The sequence below is a fragment of the Uloborus diversus genome, chromosome 5 (genome assembly GCF_026930045.1).
Source record: "Uloborus diversus isolate 005 chromosome 5, Udiv.v.3.1, whole genome shotgun sequence".
NCBI classification, from domain to species: Eukaryota; Metazoa; Arthropoda; class Arachnida; order Araneae; family Uloboridae; genus Uloborus; species Uloborus diversus.
In genome coordinates, this window is record NC_072735.1 from 163197599 (window position 1) to 163224227 (window position 26629).

At 32.6% G+C, this 26629-nt stretch overlaps 1 protein-coding gene across 1 annotated transcript in view; it reads left to right on the forward strand.

Annotated features, from left to right (window-relative positions):
* The window catches only part of LOC129223241 (adenomatous polyposis coli homolog), a 72038-nt gene extending 48630 nt beyond the window's left edge, over window positions 1-23408 (forward strand). Inside the window, exons 10-13 of the mRNA XM_054857806.1 lie at window positions 1659-1803; window positions 13800-14118; window positions 16761-19777; window positions 23009-23408. Of these exons, the coding sequence (XP_054713781.1) occupies window positions 1659-1803; window positions 13800-14118; window positions 16761-19777; window positions 23009-23408 (3881 nt within the window). The remainder of the gene's footprint in view (window positions 1-1658; window positions 1804-13799; window positions 14119-16760; window positions 19778-23008) is intronic.
* The last annotated feature ends 3221 nt before the right edge of the window (window positions 23409-26629 follow it).

Here is a 26629-nt window from a genome sequence, read left to right on the forward strand (position 1 = left end):
TTTTGCAGAGCAATAAACGTTGCGTTCGACGAGCTCGACCGGGAGCGACCGGTTAGTTAATCACGTGACAGCTAATGATCACGTGTTCCAATCAACCAATCATTTGCTTAGAATGGTAACCGCTGTGGTAACCGGTTGATCATAGAACGCTTCGGTTAGTTACCAGTTACTTACCGGTTGACCGGTGAGTTTCGTCGAACGCAACCAAAGTAAAGTTTTCTCACTATTTTAGCGATAAAAATTCCAAGCTTTTATTTTTATTGTTCAAACTCTTAACGCTCTTTCTGGATTTTTCAATCCGATCTGTGATAAATGTTTTCAGGAATATTTATTTGCATACTGTCCATTTCAGTTAGATGCTGTAGTAATAAGGTTAGTTAAATCAATTATTTGGAGTTAGGTTAAGGAAAAGGCAGTAATTTTTCAGCATGGCTCTAGTGTCCAGCCAATGTTATTAAGTCTGCTTTTTTTCATCGGAATAAAAAACTAATATTTGTTCAAATTCACTCAGAACAAGATAAATAAAATTTGTACTCACAGTTTTTTAGACGATATTTTTGATGTTACGCTGTCACGGATGACGATTCCAAATGATGAATCACGCAAATAAAAAAATACACATAACAAACTGCTTGTTTTTCCCAAAATGGTACACGTTGAACTTTTTCACCTTTTTCGGCAATTTTGCAAATCACCGCAAGGTAGCGTATTCGAGCTCTGGAGTTGTGAATACAGCTGTCCCTCTTATAACACGGTTAATTTGCACCGTGCAGTATCGAAATCATGTTTTAGAAACTCTTTTCATAAATAATTTTTCGAACAGTGTATTGAACGAAAATAAAATTCAATCTTGAAAAATTCGTTTAGTACCAAAATCGTGCAGTATTAAATTTAAACTTTAAAGCGCGTAATATCGAATCCGTGTTATAATAGTCTCAAATTTCGTACTGTGTAATATCGAAACCGTCTTGTACAAGTACCGTGTTATATGAGAGACGCTTGTAAGTAGACAAAATAAACCACACTACACCGAATAATTTTATTCACATACCTTCTCGTGTTCTTGTTTTTCTTTCAACCAACCTAATGCATAATACGAATCTTGCATTTTTTCCCTGTATTATGCATAATACGAATACTCATTCGCAGAAAACATGATGAACGAAATTTTTTTTTTTTAATGTACTGAAAAATTGCAAACGATATTAAAAATATACTCATATGCAAAAATGAAATAAAGAAAAAAGTCGTAATTTTTCACAAAAATAAGAAGTTTGCATAAAAATGCTTAGTAATCAATAATTTTTACATTAAAAAATATAATGACCTTTTAAAATACTTTTTACCTTATGTAACCGATTTTCAGAAACCATTTAACATATTCATTATTACTCTCTCAGATAAAAGAAGTTCTACGAAATTTCTTTTATCAAAAAATCGTCTGCTTTTTAAAAAAAACTTCTTCGCGCTCTTCGAATTTATTTAATTATTATTTTTTATCATCAAGTAAATATTTCATCACAAAAATCATGCTTAAAGGATGATAATATTTGTTCTGTTCATTGTTTGACGAACCATTTTTTCGAATTTCGAGTTTTATGAAGGTAACTTGATTTTAAAATGTTTGTTCTTACCAGTTCTTTTTTATTTTCATTCAGGAAAAACAGTAGACTTTTCAGTTCAAAGTGATTATGATATTGATGAAACGTTATCGATGATGTCTAGAAGTAGTTCTGTGGCTTCAATTAGTAGTTTTGACCAACAATCATTCCATGATGATGAGAGTCTTGCTTCAGATCTAAGGTAAAAATAAATGCATACATTTTGAATTTCTTCTCTTTTTTCCCCTAGAAAATAGAATGGAGAAGAATATGCAAAGCAATAGTATAAAGATTTTTCATAACTGCTCAGCTAATTGTTCTTACATTAAATATCAATATATAAAAACTTGGACGTGCATATTGTGTTTACAAAAAAGAACGCTCTCTTTATGATGTGTTGATGTGGGTATAAATTGAACTCAGTCCCCCGCATTAAGATGTAATACTAGTAACTAAAATTTAATTGGTATGAGGTATAACAGTATAAATGATAGTTACAGTTGATGATAGTATAATTAGAGCTATAAAATTTTGGGTTATAATCAATGGTCGCGTCATCTGAATCGATTATTGCAGAAAGGGCGTAACTCCAAGTAATGGAACTTTTCGGGAATCAATAATAAGTGATTATTTCATTCAGAAATGAACTAAATTCTACGAAAATTTTTATGACTAATATAGCCACAAGTAGGATCACTACCTCACATTAAATTACGTTTCATTTCGTCCATGAAATTAATTAATTTTTTTCTTTAAGTTGGACTTATGCCCTTTCTGCAATAAATATCCTCGAAGACTAGTTTACAGTGATGAAAATGTAAATCAAGTGAAACAGATTTGTTTCAAGCTGACTTATGGTAATAAAAAATAATAATTACAAACATTGAGAAGGAATAGATGGAGAGAGTGCAACCCTACTATCCCGATACGGCAAGAATAAAGATTTGCTATTTTTATGCTTCAGTTTAAATACTAGTATGCCTGCGTATGAAATCATTTCAAAACATTGATTACAATACATATGAATCCATAAATTTTCAGTTTGCCCGTCATTTCAGGGAATAAACATCAAAATGCAGGAAAAATGCAATTACATTATATTTTAAAATCCGGAAAGAAGTGGGGAGAGGGATTTTGAATGATACCCCTGTATTTGTATCCGTTATTTATTTATTTATTTATTATTATGCGGTAAAGGAGTTGCAGCCAGAGTTGCTCTGATTTGTAGCCCCGACTTCATAATAAGCACCGTCGCGTCGTCTGAAAAATATTTAATGCCAAAAGAGCGATTGCGTGCCAAAACGCGACAACTTCCCAGCCAAACAAGTCACCTGACCTGGGAAACATTGGGTCCCAAGCTTATTTCACTGAGACATTTGCTATGTCTCCCTCCATTAGTATTTCTTCTCAATGATTACAAAGTGACAAAAATAATGAGTGAAGACTGTATTCATAAATTTATTATCTTAAGAAAATACATCGTTTATATTCCTCTTTTTCTCGTTTTGTTTTAGTGAAATAATCAACAAAAACCTTCATTCATTTGGAATTTTTCCAGTAACAAATGATAATTTTACTTTCATTTCGTAATCACTTTCTTAAAACAATGTTGCCCTCACGTTTGTAAAATTTCATTCCATTCTCACAAATGCTTCTTAGTCCGTCGATTTTATTTATTTATTTAATTTATTTTTGAAATAGAGTGTATTTTACTCGTGAGCTATAAAAGGAAGAAATAAATTATTTTTCTTTCCTGAGCACCAGATTTTTGTGTGTTGTAATCCTCTCACTGTAATTTTAAAAAGAGAAAGAGTTTCTGATGACGTCAGCGTTACTCGATCATATAATAGCCAATGATCGAGTAACGCTGACGTCATCAACAATGAACCTTGCTCCACTGCGTGATAATTTGATAATATTTTCCGGTAATACATATTTGACTTGCAGGGAAATGCTTTGTTTTGACTGGGCTGAACTGGAGTTAGGGTAAAAATTTCAACTATTAAAATATCATCAAACAGACAATGGCTTTGTTCATATGAGTCAGTGAGAAGCAAATGGATGCAAGTAGACTATTTTAAGTTTTGAGCAAAACGCGTTTAAAGATCAGATCCTACATAGGCTTTCATTGAAATTTTTTTCTAAATCATGCTATACAGCAGCACCTACCTGGGCTACTAGTACAATCTCTTGCCCCAAAACAGAGGAGAGGTCCACCTACCATTTGTACTGGTTATCTCCAAATTTTTAATTTTGCCACTTGCATCCCTTTGCTTCTCACTACCTCATATGTAGAAGCAGTTTTCACCCGTCATACCTTGACAGACGATTTTCTTGTAAATGAATAATAACGATTTATAATTCGTTTCTTTTTTATGGGAAATTCCATGAACACCAAGCGCATCCATTGCACGATAAAAAATATCAACAAAATAGTTAAGACATTAGATTTCGTTTGAAGTCTTACGTTTTCAACCACGTGTATAGGAAGCCATAAACACACTTTCGCGAGTTCAATCTGTTCCATCAATTTCTGTCGGAAGAACAAAGTAGCCGTGGAGTAATCTCTAAGTAGTTGCTGCTTTCCTGATTGGTTGATATATGTCATAATCTTTTCCAAAAATACGTCTCAAGTGCTCTGGAGGAAGAAAGCTGTGTACTCGATCAACTTCAGGAGGGTTTTCATTGCACTGTCAAACGCACGATGGAAATTGCCGAGAAACTGAACCAGGACAAAAAACCCGAAACTCTTTAAATTAATGCGATCGCAATTTGTATTTTTTTAGAATGTGGTCAGAAATTTTTCTGAATATTTTGCTTTACTTCTATGGGCTTTGGAAAGGTGGTCGGAAACCGAAGTTGTGTTCAGATGGGTAAGCGTGTGTGTTTATGTTAATTTTTGTTTACTGGAGAAAAAAAAACTCTTTTTTTTTTGTTGTTACAATGTTATTCAATTCAATATTAGTTTTCTTCAATTTCTGTGATCCAAAGTTGTTTCAATGAATAAATTTATTGTACACTTATCTGCTTTCCGATATGTTCAATGTACAGATGATAGAGGTTTAATTTAAGTTAAAAAATTATTGCATCGAAATTAAATGATATTTTTAATGCCTGCAACAAAATGTATTGCGGTTTTTTCTCCCTTTATTTTCCAGAAGTTTACATGCTGTACAATAATATTACTTTTTGACACAAATTATTCAAATTCATTTTTAAATCTCAAAAGTTTAAAATTATGTTGATGAAATTATTCAATTAGTAGTGTCATTAGTGCGCGTCATGGATGTGACTTGTAGAATTTTACAAAACAGTCATGTTTTCGAGTAAACATCTATGGTATTACCATCGATGTATTGGAGTCGATGTTCGTGCAACCTCGATGTTTTATGTTTGATTTTCCCTCCCCCTCTCTCTTTCTGTGGTGATTTTTTTTCTTTCCTTTTCTCTCTCTCTCTCTCTCTCCCTCTCTCTCTCTCTCTTTTTTTTTTTTTTTTGAATTGAAGAAAATAATTTTGAAAAAATGAAAAATAGACTGGGATAATCTTGCCTAGTAAAGAATTCATAAATATTAAATTGTCATTGAAGTATTATTCAATGTTGGAGCTATTCGTCTTGCTGAAAATGGCTTTCCCCTAGAGATTTTATGATCTGTAAGTGAAAACAACAGTTGTGATGAGAAAAAGCGAAAAGGTTGTTTTAGATTGTGAATAAAAAGTATTAGATTTTGCAAATAACTATAGTTTTTTCATACTAAAATAATAATCAGCGTTTTCAATATCAACGGTACATGTTTGAAATCGTTGCCAATTAATAGTTGTAATAATTCTTGAATACATTTCATATTTTGAGTGTACACTAGCATATGAATAGTAGTTATTACTACTATTTTTTATTCAATTTAATTATATATATATATATATATATATATATACTACCAAAAATACTCGGCGTTGCCTGGGTCAGAAATAAATGTAAGAAACAATCGCTTCTTCCTTTCGTTTTCTGTTTTAACTGAAAGAACTCAAAACATATCACTTTCACGTGATTAAAAATCGAGTTTCTTCCTTAACCATTAAAGTAAAATAGCAATAAGTATAAAGAATGAACGAATATTCATTTAGAAACGAAAGCACGAATTTAAACATATAAAAATTTGAAGTATTTCCAAAATATGAACTAACAATAACAAAAATCACTGAAAAAACCGTGCGCTTTATTTAAATAAATAGTACACACTCAAAAGGGAAAAAAAAGCTCTTTTCTATGTTTCTTTAAGCAAGGCTTCACTCGATGCGCGTCTTATCAGGCTCAGTCATTTCTTAAAAGATCAAAGGCGCCGACTTGCCCGCAAGAGTGCGCTGTAGTATAACCGAACGATCCTTTGTTTACATTAGTTAACGTATTATTTCTGCTGTTAAAAGGGACGTTTTTTCTATCTTTATCGTACAATTTCATTGATATGGTTAACCGATGAGTAGTACAGGGCGAATTGATGCCGGAACGGCGTATCAGTTCTGTTTTTCAGGGGAAATTTCTTTTTCTTTTCAGGTAAAGCTGATCCCAACTCAATATTCAACTATTTCTCATTGGCTTTTGCTTCTGGCAAAATATACGGATTCATCCCTGAAGTCTTATTTTAAATTATAATTAATAAAGACTATCTGCATTTTTTTTTATTGCGCAGGACTTGATTACCGCACAGGCATCCTAGGCCTGGGCCTGGGGCCCCCTCTTCCTTAGGGGCCCAAATGTTTTTAAAAACTTGTGCATCGCAATGAAAAACCATGTATTTTTGTGAAAATAATCAAATTCCTCTTTTGGATAAATATTAAACCATGTTCTGGACATCACACAGCAGTCCGGCTGTTGCCAACAGACTTTTGCTATATCCAACATCTCCCTCTTTTATCCCATCCTCGTCGCCACTTTTGTTATATCCGTGCCTGAGGTGTGTCTAGTGTGTTTAATTAACACGGATGCAACAAATACGAAAAATGGGTTTATTTACAAGACATAAATTATGAGCTGTTACTTTACACCGACGGATGCAATCGCCATGTTCTCGACATCACACAGCAGTCCGGCTGTTGTCAACAGACTTTTGCTATATCCAACAATTATTTTAACATTATTTCGCTTTGACTGAAAGTGAAGAATACAAGGGCGCCTTCAAAGCATTGTGAGCCTTGGGCCTCACGTTTAGTTAGTCGGGCCCTGAGATAACGTCTAACATTTTTGAAACATTTAAAGTGAGTTAATATCGAGAACGGTTTACAAATTACTCTTCTAGGAAGTAATCCTTTCTGTTTATAAATTATATTGTCTTTTGCTGCGTATTTAAAAGAAGTATTTAATGGCACAATCGCCAAGATTTTAACAATAATCATTTTATTTCACAATATCGGTATGAGTGCAATACATATTTTCTCTTTGGATATTATTTCGTTATAGGCACGTCACTTGACTTGGTGAGTTTTCTCTTTGCCTTGGCGAAAACTGAAAAAAATTACACTTACATCATCGTCGGCGAAAATTAAAAAGTAAAGCTTGCATCGTCATTCCCATGTTGTGATTGCTCCTTTTTCTAATTTTAAAAATTTACACACTTTCAATTTCAATTTATGACTCGGTTAACTTATTCAGCTGATTATGTCACATATTGATGGAAAATATTGATTTGGCGAAATATTTTAACGAGATTTCTGATGCTATTTTAAAAGCTCGTTTTTTATTCGGCGAATTATTTTACTTCGTTTTCATTGAAAATCCAAGAAAAAGACAAAATAGCACCTTGTTTCGACAAATAAATAAATTAGATCATCGAAAAGCATTCAAAGTTTTATTACATAATCCTCACATTAAATGAAACGAGACACGAAACGACATTAAAAATAACGACATTTCAGTAAAATGTAGAATAATCCGTTAAACAAACTATGTTTGACAATAAAAAAAAGCTTCATTTTATTGAAACCAAAAAACCAAATGCGGAGGCAACAAATAAAATGAAAAACAATTGCCAAGATTTGAAATGCATCGTGACGCACATATATGTAATCCTTGGCGTTACAAGATTTGACAGCATTCTTTATTTCTTGCCATTTAATATTCACATTAAAATCATGGGGGAATTATCTCGCGGAACATGTGAAATTGTCGAAAACTCTTCTTATTGCTAAAATTGCTGCCGCCAATGTTTGTTCTTCTGATACTTTGATGGAACTTTTACTGTTATTTCATTAATTGATACATTTATTTGGCGAATCATTTTGCACTTTAATTGATCTTTGTCTGGATTACAGAAACGTTGTTGCTTCCTAATAATGTTTAATTTTGATGTGGCGGATTACTAAAGATCTTAATTTAATTTTCCAATATTTTTTTTTCCCAGTTTAATGTCATTTTTTATGCTACTTAATGGCTTTTTTTTGAAATTGATCTTTAACAAATAATTTAAAAGTTTGTGGAACTTTTCATGTTTTTTTGGGGCATAATTAAGTTACGTGGCGAAGTTTCTCCCCTTTAAATTTCCTCACAATGCGTTAAAATTTGAATACCGTTTACATTTTTAACAGGTTTCTTTTTATTTTTTCAACTGTTATTATTTTTTTTCAGCAAGCAAAAGTTTTGTTCTAAAAAAAAAAAAATAAAATAAAATAAAAAAAACTAGAATGAATTATTATTATTATTATTATATTTTTTTTTTAGTCTGGAATGTAGGTTTACAAAAATCTTAAAATGAAAAGCTGCCTCTTTTCCCTTTTTGAAATTTTTATTGGCATGTTTTTAATGGTGAACTAATTCATTATTGTTTCAATGTACTTTTAAATGATTTAAATTTCTTGTTCTTTAACTATAACGTACTCCTTAGTGGTATAAATTGTAATGTATAATGATCGATACTAACGATCAGTATCATGGCAAAATTTTTATTTGATATTGTTTGCTACATAATTTTCTTTAAAATAATTGTATCTCTATGCATTTTTTGTGCATTTTATTTGTTCTTATTGTGAAAAAAAATAAAGATATCAAATTGAGCTATTCACACCATTTTCAGAATCTGTCTTGAAAAATAACTAGTTTTGAATTAAACTTTAAAGTAAGAAAAAAATTACTAAAAGCTTTTTGAATGTTCCCATAATATTTTTTAACTAAATAAAATATCTGGCGTTGCCTGGGTCGGTAATAATTATGAAAAAAAATCGCTACTTTCATTATTTTCTGTTTTAACTGATAAATATATTTATCAGTTGTGCTTGATGAAGCGTATGTAATTAACTTTTGCATAATGAAACTAAAAAAATATTTTTTCTCTATACAAATTATTGAGCACAGTTCATATGTTTAATAGACAGCATGGTTTTGTCCATAAGATGCAATGTTTAATTTTATAATACAACGCAAAATTTCATTCAGAACCAAATTTCCAATATTTGTTTTTTATTAATTGGAAGCAGAAATCACGCCCCCCCCCCCAAAAAAAGAAGAGGTATAACTTTGATATACACCCCCAAAAATTACGCGCCAAATCTGGCATTTCCTACGGCCTTTTTAGGGTTGCTGTTTCTTATTTTGGTGTTGCCAATTTAGGTTTTTTCAGCTTTTAGATTTTTGCTGTTGCCAAATTAAGTATTTTCTTGTATTTTGTACCATTTTTTGAGTTTTTTATAAAGTTTTGTGGCAACAATTTTTGTGGCAACAAAGTTTTGTGTCAACAAAAACAAAAAAAGTCGCCAAATTTCCGATTTGGGGGGGTATATCAAAGTAGTTCCAAAGAAGAAAAAAGTTTTTCCAAAACATTTTACTCACATACGTTTTCAAACAGAAAACTCCTTTTTAAGCTCGTTTGAAATTGTCATTTAATGTATAAATTGCAATAAATGCCAACTCCTATTTATATTTATTGAAGTTTTGCAGTTACATTACTCAAATAATTTTGAAAATGTTTCATTTCGAAAAGTTGGAATGATTGATCACAAAATTTTTTCATACTCGAAATTTACATAAATTTAACTAGATGAACGTCCTCCTCAGCTTCTATTCATGTGATTTTGTTTCCAAAATTAATTTTTCTTGAAAACAAAGTTTCATATTTTTTCACTATTAACCTAAAATATCTTTTCAAACACTATTCTTCGGGAAGAAAAAAAAATCCGCTTTTAAATTAACTCAAATCTTTTGAACTCAATTTTGAATACCTATTCTGTTTAAAAAATAAACTTATTTGATGTTTACACGTTAAAAGTTGCCACAAAATCTAACAGATATCGCTGGAGTCTGACCGGGTTTTTTCTTTGATTGATTGATATTTATACTACAACTTTTATTGAAATGACTGAGCCTGATAAGACGCGTATCAAGTGAAGCCTTGCTTTAAGGATGCAAAAAGTAGAGTTTCCAAATGTTTAAACGACTTTAAACTCATGTCTGCTCCGGAGAAGCCTTGATTCAAAAATTTCATTATGATTACTTTTATTATTGCAGTTGTTAGGCAACGAATTTTTGTAACAATGGGTTTTATATTCGCAACTTCAAAGCTCGAATACGCTACCTTGCGGTGATTACCAATACTAAAGAAAAAGGTGAAACATTCCATTCCACGAGTTTTCTTTGGGGTAAATTTCCGGCTTCAAGCAATTTGTGGTGTAATGTAATTTCAGAAGAATAAAAAAGAAAGCTTCGCACAAATACGATGAAAAAGTACTGTCATTCACTAAACGTCAAAGCAAGTTATAAATTATGGCATTTGTTCGTTTCACCTTTTTTCATCCGCCATTAGACAGTGGCTGCTGCGCCCCCTATGATTTATTGGAGTTGCGAATTTAATTATTTAATAGGGAAATGATATGAAATTTACTGTTTTCCACCATAACTTTTTACAACTAAGTTTTTAAGGAATAAATTACAGCCTAAGTTGCTCCCTCATAATGTATCTATCTATGGTGAAAAAATGGTTAAAATCCGTCCAGTAGTTTTGAAGTTTACCCCGGACATCCGGACAGAGATTAGCCCTTTATGTATAGAGATGAGGATGCAATTCCTAAGAAAGCAATGTCATGCTTGCTCCGGAGAGGCCTTGTTTCAAAATTTACATTATGATTACTTTTAATATTGCTGTTGTCAGGCAACGAATTTTCGAAACAATGGGTTTAATCTTTAATCATTTGATGTGGAAATTACATGACATTAACTGTTTTCGATCACAACCTTCTTAAACTAAGTTTTTTAGCGATAAATTATAGCCTAAGTTGTTCCCCGATTATGTAGCTATCTATGGTGAAAAAATGGTTAAAATCCGTCCAGTAGTTTTGAAGTTTACCCCGGACATCCGGACAGAGATTAGCCCTGTATGTATAAAGATATTGAAATACTTGCTTTTCCCGAGTTTGTGTGGAAAGGGATCTTAGGTCAATGTACTGTAGTGTCAGTGGCAGTAGTGGCAACTCATATGTGGTCCTTGGTAAAACTAAGGCCCCTATATATACGAGCCGACGCAACAGCTTAAGATTAGCCTTTTTGGATCGGAGCGCGTGTTTGAGTGGTTGTCTTTTCTGGCAAGTTATCGCGTTTGGTGATTGTTCACTGTGAGTAATTATATTAGCGGCGCGTAAATTGTTTATTAAATAAAATTTTATTTTCGGCAAATTTGGCGAAATCCGAAACTTTGCTCTGGTAACCCTAGCAGTGCAACAATGAGAAATCCGATCCAAAATGGCTTAACTTAAGCTGATGCGTCGTCCTGTCTATATAGGGGCTCTAGGTAAAACTATCGTACTGCTTTTATGAAGTCACGATAAGAGACTGACGTAAAAGAAATTTCGCTAAGAAAATTGCTTCGATTGATGTATGTATGAGACAAAAGCTATTATTATAAGAACCATAATTCACAATGCATATTAATATAGCTTGAGGAAGAAATCAAAAATATGTTTTTGAGTCTGCTTTCATGTCTTTATTTTTTATATTTTCCTCTCGAAAAAAAGATACACTTTTAGAAATCATACACTACATAATTATGATCTTAAGTAATGTAAAGAGATTTCAAGAAAGACAAAATGAAAGGCATATAAATTAACATACTATATTAAACAATTTTCCTACTTCTCTCACACATATATCTGAGGGAAGCGATTTTTCATTTCTTGAACAGTGGATGGGATGATAATCAAAATCTATAATTGTAAGTTTTTTTTCTTTTTATATATAATTTTAAAGAATCTGTAGCTGGACATTTTTGTGCGAAATACTATTTTTTCTATTTTGATTTTCCATTTTTAACAGAGTGCTTGAATGATGAAATATGATTTGAGAATGAGTGCTTAAGTGCGTCCATGTTTTTGTGAGCATGTTCCGACGAATAGGTCACACTTATAGCCTTGAGATATGACTCACGGATAGCTGCGACAAAGTCAAAGTTTGAAAAGTTTTTTTTTTTTTTTCTTTCTTTCTTTCTTTTTTTTTTTTTTTTTAATGATATGTTTTGGTTTATTTTCCTCACGTATTGGATCTCAACGTGGCATCTGACAGGTTTCATGAAAATAATAGTGATAAATAAATAAAATAAAAACTGCACAATAATAATAAATCAAAATATCAAACAATTAGTATTCCAATGAATTTGCTTTGAGGGTATTACACAATTTGCTGAACCTTATGCAATTTTTCGAAAACACTTTCGTTTCAAAAACAAAAGAACTAAACTGAAATTCTTGCATTTGGTATTCTATTGTTTGTTATGCTTTTCAAGTATTGTAAAGCTGTAGTTGACGAGTTTATATATATATATATATATATATATATATATATATATATATATATATATATATATATATATATATATATATATTAAACAGAGAGAGAGAGAGACTTATTCTTTTTTCTTTTGGAAGAATAATTTAAAATATTTTTTAAATGTTTCATAGTTATAAAAAGGGGACTCTTTTTATATGATTTTTCAAAATATAATGCTTTATCTTCTTTTTATAATTTATTAGTTTCATTAATAATCTCTCTTTGTAGAAATGTCTCAATCTTTTCTGTGAACAAGTTATTCAATCACGACTTTTTTGTTGCGTATGCTGAGCATTTTTTGCACTGATGAAGTGGCTCTACTATAGGCCTGAAACTAAAATAGCAATTTGCTGCATTTTCTTGAAATTTTATTTTTTGTTTACGTTTTTACATTTAACTCATACGTTTTAGCACAAAAAAAAGCATCATTTTTCACTTGGTTATGCTTATATTTTACTCCATTTTATAGGACACCGTTTTATATTTGACAATCATGTGGTGATATTTGTAATTGCATTGCGTAAATGCATATGAATAAGGTCTTTTCCGCTTAACAGATCCGTTTCTATTTCATATTACGTGTCTTATGAAATACGTCCGCTACTGAGCCAATAAAATGTTATTTAAATATTGCCATATTGTTTTTAGAACTCATCAAAATTTAACTGTATAAAATCGAAGTAGAGTTCGTGCAACTGAAAAAGGATCCAACATGTTTGATATTAGACAGTTTTGAGAAACAACTGATATGTATGTTACGATGACGTTGCCCGTAATCAATTACTGTATATGTATCATAATTGCATTGCTTGTACCGTTATTATGAATACGTAATTTGGACATAGATAATGTATACAAGTATAACATTCCATTTATGTGTGCGTGTGCGGGTTCAGATTTCTTAAACTCCTTGGTTCACAAACTATTTATTGATAAAGGGATACCTTGTTAACCCTGAAATACAGTTCAGCCAGGTGCTCCCCGAAGGAAGGTTACTGTGACCTTCCAAAAATATCCTCATTCAACAAATCTTGTCTGATGATTTAGTAAACTGTTCATCATTCCTCAGACGTTGGAGTTTGATTCGGCAAATTATCATCATTCGGCAAAATTTGGATTTCTACTCGGCAAATTGAGAATTTCTGCCCTTTCAAAAATTTTAAGTTCTGGGCATCCTTGAGCTCAACAATAGAATTGTAATTTGTCCATTTACGTTGATTTTCTCATTTATTCTTGTCGCTGCTTTGTATATTCATCTAATATTTTACTCTTCTTTTCATTTTTAGATTTTAAGCGCAATGTATCTCTAAAAAATACCCACTTTCCACTCTCTTTTTACGAAAGATGTTTGTGGGAAGTGTAGCATGATAATGATTAACTTCACTTTCTTCTATTTTACAGTCATCGAACTAGTGGTATCGAGTCTCCAAGTGAATTATCTGATTCTCCTTGTCAGACGGCACCATCTAGTCCTCGAAAGGGTAAAACGGCTTCTTTGTGCAATGGCATGTCTGACGGATCTCAGATGAAGTCATATGCAGTTGAAGACGAGCCGGAAGCATTTCCAGTCTTGGCACAAAACTTAGGACAAGAGGAGGAGATAAGTGCATCGGAAAGTCACCTCGATAACAGCTCTGATGTAGATCAGCGCACAATGATACGAAAGCAAATTTCAATCAAAAGCCCAGATTCCACCAATGTCTTTTTCCCAGATCCAAAGGTTTGTATGTTTTTAGTCTGATTTTGATTATGAGATAAACATTTTGTTAAAATTAAATCGATTTTCGGTCGTTAAATCAATTGCAAGTTCTTCAGATCCAGACTAACGTGAGTCCAAAAACAGTGATTTTCAAATTTTTGCTGCTCGGATAGCAGAAACAGCGCGACGCTTCGACGTACGCCGCCGACTTTTGAGAGCGTCTGCAGACTATTTCATAGTGGGGAACGAAAAAATCCAAAATTTTAAAATGAAAATAGAAATTTAAATTTCAGCAAGCGAAAATTTGACACGTATATTCTTCGATGTAAACCACAAGTAGCATGCATTTGCATTTTTAAAACTTAGCATCTTTTTTTTTTCAGCACTTCTCAGCGCTCATTTAAATTTCTTGAAAAATCTGATGCTGGTTTATCTTGCAAACTATTTTTAGGATTTTTAGTTGCAGCTCAGACTTCTGAAAGAAATAGGGATGTTTCCTTCAGTCAAAAGTACCACTTTTAGTCATTGAAATTGGTAGAATAAGCAAACAAAATCCTATGGACCTAGAAAATACTTTTATTTTCCCATCATTAAATTTTAATTAATTTTTCAAAATGTCTGATTTTTAAACCAAAGTGTTTCATCGTATGGCGTCATAAGCCATGAAAGCCATCTTGAATCAGAGCGCGTGGTTGTCTTTTCTGGCAAGATAATGCCTTTTAATGCATTTTTCACCGCGAGTAATTTATTAGTGAAACGAGAATCGTCAGTTGAATAAAATATTCATTTAGCGAAATTTGGCAGTGTCCAGAACCTTTATTCTGTTAACCATAGCGAATTGCTCACTTGTGACGTCAGCAGAGAAATGGAAAACAATGACAGAATGTCGTTTAAGATTATCTTTTTAAAAGGGAAAATAAGTCAAAATTAAGAAAAAAAAAAAATAAAAGTACTTACTCCATGCTTTTGACGATGCTCTTTCGGAAAAAAATATTTTTGAAAAAGGGAAAACCATCCAATTCTGCAGCCGGGATTTCTGCTTTGCATGTTAAATCTCACTCCGCATTAAGCCATAACAACGTAATTCTATTGTAAAACGCTTTATGGTATAGATATTTTCCCTTCAGCATTGAAATATGTGCCCCAAATCTGGGTTTAGAAAAAAAAAAACATTTAATATTGTCCAAAAATAAGGATTACCGAAATAACTTTTCACTCCTCCATACGCAAAGGCCCATTAAAGGTGAAATCCTAAAATAGCGTATGTATTTTTCAGATGGTGCATTGATGGATGATCATTATATGCTCTAAACAATATTGTGTGAGGCCAGCATAACTCTCTAATTAGCTTAAAAAATTGAGTTAACAGACGATAGATAATGCTCTCTTTTTAGCGTGGAAGGAACAGTGGCAGTTGCAATAAAATACTAACACTAACACTGCAGCAACTTAACTTTCTGTGGAAGTTACAAATCGTACAGTGGTTCATGGTATTTGAGCCACCTTTGCTATAAACTTGACCCAGAGTTAAAACTGGCACTTTTTTTTTCTTCGTTATTTTTCAAACTAAATTTCGAAATTTTCAACTTAAATTATGTATAAGGTTTGATCTAAATGCGTATGCATTTTGTTATTTTTAATATGCATTATCTTTATTCAATTTGTAGCGGTAGTTGCTCTGTTTAAACATTTATCTATTTACTTATTTTGATGAAACAGAAACAATGGTCCCCCTTTAGTTTGATCCAAAATTTTCCTTCTCTAAGCCTGATAGCATCATTCAACACGATTATAAAGAAGAATTATTTGAATCAGAAATGAACTTGCCAGCGGCCGATCAGGAGGTTTTGAGAGGAAATTTTGTTTTTTAAAAAAACTGTGCCGTTTTTTAAGTTTAATAATAGCTTAATAAAATATTTCTATTTATTACAGTTAATTTTTTCAACTATAACATTTTTATTTTGGAACAAATTCGTTGTTAGTAATAATTGAAAGAGGAAATCAATTATATTGTTAATATTTCGCAAATATCATATCAAGAACATTGTAAATTTTATCTCCCTAAAACTTCTTAGTAACACTGAAGAAAATTTCGTGCGACGCCGCCGCCACTTCACAGAGTATTTACAATCGTCATAGTGACACGTGATGGCTAGAAAATAATATTAACAAACTTAAATCATTGCATTGGAAGTAAACTGTGTTAAGTCACAAAAAGTGCATTTTGCGGGACAGCCGTTTACAAATTTTCAATTTCTCCTCAACTCTGCCCCTCAAACATAGAATTTGTTGCTCTTTGTTGTTTGAATGAATAATGATTTCCCTCATTTACAACACTACTAAAAATAAATAATAAAAATTTTTAACATTTCACATTATAACACAGTTTACTCATATTAATATAAGTTAATGCTAAGAAAGTAATAGAAAGCTAATCTGTTTCTCCGATTTTGTGCATGCAAATTCTTCTTCACCAATTTAACAAATTTGGAATCTGAAACAAATGAAGTGCTAGTTCTATGGAAAATTAGACTTGTTGTACCTCTAAACTGTTTTTCTTCAGTACCGTTATTGTTCTAGTATGAGTTTCAATATGCATTTGAAAACATATTTACAGGTTAATTGAAAAAACATATACACATTCTATTTTATTTTCCTTACAGATAACTGGTATCAGTTGTGAAAAAGGTGCCGCTCACTCAAAGAATGGTGCAATACGTGAAACGATAGAACCTTCTTATGTTTTGACAAATCATGCAGTAAATAATGACTTTGAAGAAGAATCAGCGAAAAATCGTTGCCTTCCTACCACAGAAAACACAATAAATAACGAAATCAAGTTAACCGAGATTAAGAGAATTTCAGAAAGTACCTCATCGAGTTCTTTTGTTGCCGATTTATCTGCAGAAGATATGTCGCCGGAAGAGAGGGTTATGCTCGAGCAATGTATACGAGCTGGATTACCACAGAAAAGTTCAGAACAGCATCAGGGAGCAAGACAGAAGGTTCCACAGCTGAGTTACCAGCTTCTGCGAGATGGTCTCGAAAGACACCCAAATGCATGCAGTTATGAAGCGGAGAGAGGGACATTGTTGCGAAATTTGGAAGTAAAAGAAAATGAATATGAAAGTTTATCGGAAAACGAAGAAAAGGGAAAAGAAGATGAGCGAAAGGCAGAGAAAAATAGATTGTTTCGTATTCCAGAGTCCCCAGTGGATAAGAAATCTTCCGGTCAGGCATCGGAGGTCGAAAAAACTCAGTATTATCATCAAAAACCAGATGAATTGCATAAGCAAGACGCGTGTAATTTGAAAGTGATTATTGATCAAAAAGGAAATAGAAGAAGTGAAAAATCTAAATCTAAATCAGCAAGTTTAACGAGCAATTCCTCGCAGAAAAATACGGAAAAAATGCCAACTCAGTTAGACTTTTTAATGTCTTCTAACAAGAAAAGCATTGTTACGCCAGAAAACAAAGCCAGTTCTCAAGAGAAGAAAACTGATTCTGGTAATGAAAATGCAGTTATTTCAAAACTAAATAGAGAAAAGTGCTTAGAAACTTCCTCCAGAAATGAAACCACAGAAGATTCTAGAAACTCTGAAAAAAATATTTCTAATGGTGTTATAGTAACTGAAGACCGCATTAAAGAAGAAGTAAATGTTTCCGATCGTAACGAAAATGCATTTGATAAAATCGAAAGTAAATATAAAGAATCATCAAAAAACCTTATCGATAAAAATAGTGATGAAACTTTTGAAAAAGATGTAGACTGCTCTGAGAAAGACAATAGTGGAGATTATGACGACAGCATCATGCTAACGTCAAGTATTCTTGGGGAAGCTCGAGAGATAGCTGAGGCTTTATTAGGAGCAAGAGTTGACAGTACAGAAGATATGACTGTTAGTACCCTGAGTTGCTTATCGGATATAGATAATGCAAGACCTCCCTCTGTTATGGGAGACTTAGGCTCATTAAGTATGACCAACAGTTCTACTTCGGAAGAAAATCTCAAAATAGCAGTAGCAAAAGAATGCCAAAAATTATTTGGCAAAAGTTATAACAAACAAACTTCCGCTTCTAAGAAAAGTCTTCTCAGAGAGTTACAAATAGGGCGTTTGAATACTGATAATGCTTCGAATGAAAATTCCAAAGGGTACTATGATTCTACTGAAAATTTGAGTTTGAAGAGTAATTCTACCTCCGATTTGTTAGGCAACATTAATCCCCCATCAATACTAGATGATATATCTTTAACTGCTAGTACCGGAAGTCTAAATAGCATTGAATGCAGTGATTCAGAAGGTGAGCAAGATCGGAGATTAGTAACTCCTTACAAGAATAACAATGATAGTATGTCTGAAAGGATGCATGATGCTGCTGCAATGGCCCATCTCTACGCTAAAGAACTCTCTAATATTACTGGTAATTGTGTGAAAGAATCACCAGTTACGGAAACAGCTCCTCAGATAAAAGTTCCCACCGTAATTCAAGAGGTTACAGAAATAACTATAGCTGATGTGACTGAAATAGGATGTGACACCATTGGTTCTGATACGGAATTAGAAGACGATTTGCCTTGCGATGATGAAGACTTTGGCTCTGAAACTCTGCAAGCGCCAATGCAAAATTCATTATCCAAAGACGAACCAGGAGATGGTAGCACTGAGAATCTCACTCTGACGCTAACCGAAGATCCTCGTCATCGAGACATCTCTCCGTATTATGACTTCAGAGCACAAAGTTTCATGAGTGCTGAAGACTTCAGAGCTTTACAAGAAAATGCAGATATGATAATCAACACTTTGAAGGAAGCCGAAATTTCTGACGAAGAAAATGGACTGTCAAATGGGGACATGATTGAAGACGAAACCATGTCTTTGGTATCGAACGAATCAGATGAGGAGTTTTTATCACCTGATGGAACCGTACATCATCACCAGAAATGTTCACCTAGAACTGATCACGTTTTGTCCCCTACTTATAACGGCATGGTTGCTTTGCCGCAAAGTAACGTACCTTCTAAATATGCTTTTAGGAAAACATCACTACCTCAGATTTCCTCGAAAAGAAAATTGATTTCGAAAAACGAGCAAAATACGAAAAACAGAAACTCATATCCAGACGCAAATACTTATGTTAAAGTAGAACAAAGCAATGGTGATACATGTGATTATTCGCGGAGTCCCAAAAAAGGATCGTTGATCGGAAGACTTAATCAAAATAATGAAAATATGATTACAAAGCTTAAAGCCCCAACATTAAATAAGAAATGCAACATGCAGACAAATTCTGTTCAACAAAATACTGATCATTTGAATTATACAACACTTGATGATGACGGCAATAGCACTTTTGATAGTCGAACTTTTACTAGAAAGAAATCCACTGTTCCAAAAGGCATGATCCCATCTGTGTCCAGCGAAATGACTCAAAACTCACTCAAGAGCCCGTCTAGTGCTTATCCTCCATCCTTGCCACAGGGTCGTGATAATTCCGTGAAAACGGAGCCAAGTAAAAGCATTGGAAGCAAAATTGCCGCTGTGTGGAAGAACTCGGGGAAATCGCGATCCAAGAGTGCTGTAGATGCAAACCGTAATTCCAAGTTAAGACTGGAAAAGACTTCTTCTACTGGCAGTAATTCAAGTACTTCGTCCAGGGAAGAATTAGGACCAGACCAAAGGTATACATTTTAGCCTGATATTTACTTAAACTTTAAATATTGTCCATTAAATTTTTTAAAAAATCCACTTTTACCTCAATGATGTGTAAACTTCTTTTGAAAAAAATAATTTATTTTTTCATTTATAACTGCTGACAAATATGATTAAAGGGAAAAACCAACGTAAATAAAGCACAAATTCTCAACAATATAGCCATTTTAAGTCTACAATGAAGCCTCTTCATCTCAGTGCAAAAAAAAAAAAAAAAAAAATACACCACACAACCAGAAAGTTGTGAGAGAACTGTTCTCTCACAACTTTCTGGTTGTGTGGTGAGTTTTTTTTTTTTTTTTTTTTTTTTTGCACTCACGAAGAGGCTCCATTGTAGCCTTAAAATAGCTATGTGCTGTATTTTCTTGAGACTTTGTGCTTTGTTAACTTTGGTTTTCTCTTTTATACTGTAGCACAAAGCCTTATTGATCATTTTCCCTTTTACTTACGAATATAGTAGTAAAAGTGCACGCATTTCTAACAAAGACCATCCCTTTTTCCGATACTCTATAACAGCGGCGGTACGGAATGTTCTCTGTATAAATATATGTGTGTGCAGCTTTAAACTACAAATAACTGGTGAATTAGAACATATATTCCAACAAATGGAACTGAATCGTTTAAAGGAAAATACCTTTATACTTCTTTTTGCAAAGTCTTTGCAACGTATTAAAATTCATACATGTTGATGCATTTTGGTCATTACAAGCATGAAGCTTACCTTTAGTGATGCATCGCATTATATTTATACATACAACGTCAATCATCTTTCTCACTCACCTGAGAGAAAATAAAGCTAAACAAAGTTTTTTTTTTTTAAATCAAAAGGAATAACTTTTCAAACAAAGTTTCTTACTTTGTAATTTTTCTGTATGTGTTTCACGTCCGGTATGTCCAACAGTCTAATATCGGCAAACGGCTATCGTAATAATGCCCGTTATAACACCATTACTAAAGTGTAAGTAAGATTGAAGTATTAGGGGAGGGCTTATTCATTTTCCTTTTTTGTATAAATTCTATAAAATGTAAAAGTATTTATTTGACCGTAGAAGTTAGAAAAAGTAATGATTTTTATTTTTCCTGCTGACTAAAGATCTTCAAGTAGACCTTTGCCAGGTGTACAAGTATGCAATGCGGATATCTGAAAAAATATATGACTTGAAAGAATAATTAAAAGATCTGTATTCAAAGCAGTCTCCATCGCTTCTTATGCATTTCCCCTTTTTCATGCAATTTGTGAACAACACACCCAGGAAAATCTTTATCTTTGCCTATAATTTATCTTTTGGTTCATTTTATCTCATCCTGTTCTTCAAAAAATTGCTCAGCAAATGCCTGACCCATCGACGCAAACAAGTGATAATCGGAAGGAGTCAAGTCTGGTGTATCAGCCGTCTGAGGGCCGAACTTTCCTACTGTGTCAAGACACCGCGTCGTGAACCAATTTTCCATATGAATGGACCATTGAGCGTGGAGACAAAGGACTTTGGTGTCGCTTATTTCGGTATTCTGACTTTTTTCGGATTGGAAACAGATTGTTGACTAACGCCCAATTGCTTGGCAAGGGCTTTGTGTGTGTGTGTGAGTGTGTGTCCGGCATAATTTTCGATATACTGAACAAAATAACGCAACCCTATTCACACACTTTTCCCATTTAATACTCGTGCGCGTCTGACGCTTGCTGGCTACAAAATGGTTCAGTGTCAAATCTTCATATAGTACAAACTGCATTGGCGAGGCAGGAGTTGTCTTAAATCTGCATTTCATACTTGCGCATTTAGTAATTTTCTCAACTTTAGTCTTTTTAAACTTCTTAAGAGGGTTTGATTTCTCTGCCAAGATATGAGTATATTCTTGAAATTGTAGAGTTGTTTTACTTTAATTTTAAATTTAGAGCGAAGATCATCTTTGTAAAATATTACTTCTAAGAATGTTATTGAACTCTTTATTTATGTTAAAATTTAGAATGTTTATAATATATTTCGGAATGTTCATTTCATTCCAAATATTTGCTATGAAAAAATTACTGTACGCAATAGACTTTACCCACATACCCGCGATAATTTTTACTTTTCATCTAAGAATGGCTTCTGCCTATTCGTTCCGAAAAAAATAGGTCTAAAAAAATTATGTAGAAAGTTTCCTTAGAACTATATTAATGGATAATCCAGTGTAAATGTCATAAAAAGGAAAGTTTCATCTTTTACATAATTCCATAGAATTCCTTCATACTGCCGTGATAAACACAAAAGTCGTATCTGCACTTTTTATCAGAATTGAGTTATGGTCACCACGTGGTTCTTTGTCACATAAACCTAAATATTTTACTTTGTGGGCATTTTTCAATGGGAAATATTCTTTAAGGGGTCTAAGGACCTTTAATCTTCAAAGTTCTCTACTTTCTGGAAAAAAAATATATGTTACTGTCCAACCACGGATTGCATGGAATTTTCAAACGTCCAGATAAAACGAATCTATGTGAATAAGGGGGAACAGTAAAAATTTGATGCGCGTATTCCGCTCACTTGAATGAGACTCTGCTTCTGCAAAAGCTGACATCGGTAAAAAATAATAGATTCGTCCATTTCCGGCTGTAAAACGGATGTTTGTCTTTCCATACAATCCGTAGTCAGACAGTATGCATAATTTAATTCTGAACAATTTGAAACCTTATTTATTACCATACGTAAAAAACTTTTCAAATTATCGTAAAAATGCGTTAAATTTTCCTCGTAGAGATTTATGTTAACAGCAGTTGTTTAAGCCTCATTTTTTAATGTGCTGGTTTCTCGTTTTGCGTGCGTGACATCGCAGAAAGTGTCTTATATATTTCCGTAAAACATTTGATGCATGTTGGTGTTGGTTTATTTTTATGATCTGAACCTAAATTTTAACTAAAAATGATAGTTAATATTTTTTAAAAATATTGGCTCCCAAAATTTTGGAAAACTTTGATATTAACATTGAAATTTCAAATAAATAAATAAATAAATAAGTTTAAAAATAAATAAATTTACTCCTTAAAAAGTTCTGAAAAAGTTGCATCTGAATCAAATACATGGAGACGCAAAACTTTAAACTGCCATTTCTCATTTTGAACTCGGCAGATATGGTTTTTGCGTTTAGAACGGCAACAAACACTTATCATACTATTAATTTTTATGTTATGGAAATCATTGTATTTGTTTTATAATTTTCAGGTCTTCTTCTCAGACATCATCTCCAAAATCACCTTTGAGTAGGAGTTCGACTTTCGAGAAATTAAATGAAGAGGAGAAACAAGCAGTTCCCGCTGTTCGAAGACCAAATTCTCTAGCCCTATCGGAGAAGCCGAATTCACCGAGACACAAAGCCCTTATTGCTCCGCAGAGAAATTTTATCTCGATGCAAAAACTTGCCAACGATGGATCCTTGAAACCACGAGCTTTGCCACAAGATTCCAAAAAGTGTCAGCTTTCGGAAGGCGCTGTTCTATCACCCGTTTCGCATCAAAATAATGGAAACATTCCAAGAATGATAAACAAAGCACAAGCTTCCCTCATTCCTAGTCGCCGATCTATGATTCCTACTCCAGCCAAATTCGGTGGCAGTGAAAACTAGGATATTTCATGGTGTTTGTTACTTATTGAATTGTTTCATTAGTTCTAGTCTCGAAAAAGCCTGGCTCATCTCATGTTGTTTTGTTGATTGGTTTCGATATAATTATTGATTCACGTATGAACTGAGTATGAAAGAGTATGAATCGAAAAAAGTGTTGTTTGAAAGAAATTTCCTAAAACAGTGAAAGGATGCATTGGTGTTTTTAGTGAATAATGCAGCCTAATATCTTAAATATTATCTTTGAATACTCTCTGTAAAATTAAATTCCTAGTGCGGTTTCGCTTCGGCACAAGTGCCTGCATCTAGGGGGGGGGGGGCAGGGTATCAAAATTCTCGTGGTAATAGCATCCGCCGACACTGGTGCCACATGATAGATTGAATACCGGCTTATGGGGAACTAATTTACTGCCGAAAAATAAATCTTTAACATCATCAATATGGAAGATAGTATTTATGAGCGTAGTTTCCACCCTATTTCAAACAGACATTACTGATTTGGAAATTACGTTAGAGCTTTCAAAATGGTTCTCCTGGTAAGAAGTAATTTTTCCTTGTTGAAGTGTTTCGAGAAAACATTTTATTGCCCTCGAGTGCTTACTTAATACTACAAAAGTCAGGAAAGCATTGGAATAAAACTAAGATTTTTCTAACTGGGTTTTAAAACACATGGTCTTTTTTGCACCAAAAAATTGGTGTAATTGTGTGGTCATGTGGTGGTGAATTTTTGAACAATAATCTGAAAGTCACAAATTCGTGGAGTGAGCACTAAAACAATAACTACTAAGTGGGAAAACAAACGTTTCCTCTTTTGTTGAATCTTATATTTCTTTAATGTAACCTAACTTAAATAGAACATACATAAACACTCTAATTTAGAAATTTACTTATACTTAGATACGGTAGGTAAAAATATTTAATTAAAGCCTCGCATTCTCCAAAAAATCCTTTAAAATCATCAATTTGTTTTAGTTTTGCTCGAAAAATCTGAATCGTAGCTATTTGATTGTATTACTGAACCCACGAATTGATTGCAACTACAAACAGCACAATTGATGCGCAATCTTAAGAACAAAATATTGCTTATATTTATTAATGTGTCAAAAGTTGTCAGAGACTTCCAAATTTTCTAAAAACTTTTAATCATTTTTCGATTGTGGTAAAGAAAAAACAGTTAATCGGCCTAAAAAAATATCACGGTTTCATACACCTAGGTTTTCTTTTTTTTTTTTTTTTTGAAATTCCTGGAAATAGCTTTTTGAAAAGGGGCTGATACTTCCATCAAACATTTCATGAAGATCCCGTGACCAACATTGACCCCATTCTCTTTTGGTGATTCTGCCACACATAGCCCATTGTGATATCCGAGAAAGTATCGACTCCTTTTTCATGTAAAAGAATAAAATAGTATGGTGCATTTACAGCACAAAATTAAACAAAAGATTAAAATTATGAGTAACATGAAAGCTAAAAAAGAAAAAAAGGAATGCTGCATTATTCACTAAATATTCCTTGTGCCACCTTCTTTAAAAGAGAAACCTTTCAGTTATAAATTTTATTACGTTTTACTACATGAGCTACAAACTGATATAAACAAAACCGTAGGCAAAATCATCCCTATGGAGTACTGTGAAACTTGTAGATTGTTTACTTAACGGATTAGCTTTGTGATGTAAGAATGTGTGCGTCTTAAGGTAGGGAACGTAACATTTTACAGTTTACGCTCGGGTGTGATGACAATTTCTGTGAAAGAAATAACATGTGCTTTAATAGGGTAAAAAGGAATTGCTTCGCTACAACGTTAGTTGTATGACTGGCTTTGATATGGTGCTTGAGTGAAACTAATGTGCATTATGTTGGAGTATTAATCTCCTGGATATCATGTTATAGATAAATCTCTTTGCCTAATAGACTTTACCAAAGTTTTGTCGAGTAAGCAAAAGAGAAGTTTCAGTATTGAAAGGATGTGAGATATGTTTCCATTTTAGAAATCAAAATTTCGAATGCAGCAAATAAGTTCCGATATTGTTTCGTAGTCGTAGTGATGTCAAACTATCGATTGTGTTATCGATAGTCTTCCACTATCAGTTTTAGTAAGTTTTTCAGCACTATCGAATATGAAACCATGATTCACTAATTTAAAGTTTAGTTTTGCAATTTTTAGTTTATCTTTTCATCGTCTAATTTCCAAATTCATTTTATCAGCCTATATTTTATCTTTTTGTAACCAATTTTTACTTTTTTTTTTCTAAAGGACCGAAAATAAGACTTTCGTTAGACATGCAAAGTTATTTTTTATTCTAGGTATCAAACTAATTAATTTTATTTTCTTAATACGTACACATATCTAGAAACATAAAATAAAGTTCACGTAGCAATAAAATTATTTTATGAAAATATTCACGTAATTTTTCAACGTAAATATTTTTCTTTCAAAATTTCTTGATATTCTTAATGCATCCATTCATGTTAGTAAGCAATAAAAGCAACACCTTATCTATATTAATAATTTTCTTTAAAAGTTTTTTTAAGGAAAACGTAAGTATGAAGCAGAAAGTATAAAATAAAACTAATTGCAGATTAAGAGATCCAAATTTCAAAGTTTTGATTCTAGTCTTGATTAATCGATCGTTTTACTCCAAGGTATCAATATGAATGGTTTGCTTCAACTATCGATTGTTTGACAGCACTACTTAGAAGTGAAATTAAGGTTTGAATTTAAAGATTTATTAAATTACGAATTTTTAAAAATCATGAACTATTAGGCTGTGATGATTTGAAGCAATTTACATTTTTTCCTATTGTTTATGAATAAAAATTTCGTCTCTCTTGTTAGAACATGCCGAGTGCTGCTTTTTTTTAAATAAATTTAGTATTTTCTTTTCTTAATATGTCTTTTTCTTTTTCCATACTCTCCATATTTGCAAATGATTGTTTTTTATATCTTACAACTAATATTAATATCATAGAAAATTATCAATAAGTTATACAAAAGAAAATTTTCATTACATCATAACAGTTTGAAAATAATTACTTCAGCCTACTGCATGTTGAAGTAAACTAGACTAGGCATGAATCAGCAGAGAAAGTAGCAAATTTATGCCCAATGGCAAATGTTTCTATATGATTTAAATTTTAAATTTCTTTGTTAATATAGGGAGCAGAGTTTTAATGCATTTCTTTTTTCCAGACAAAACATTTATTCACATATTATGAACTACGTT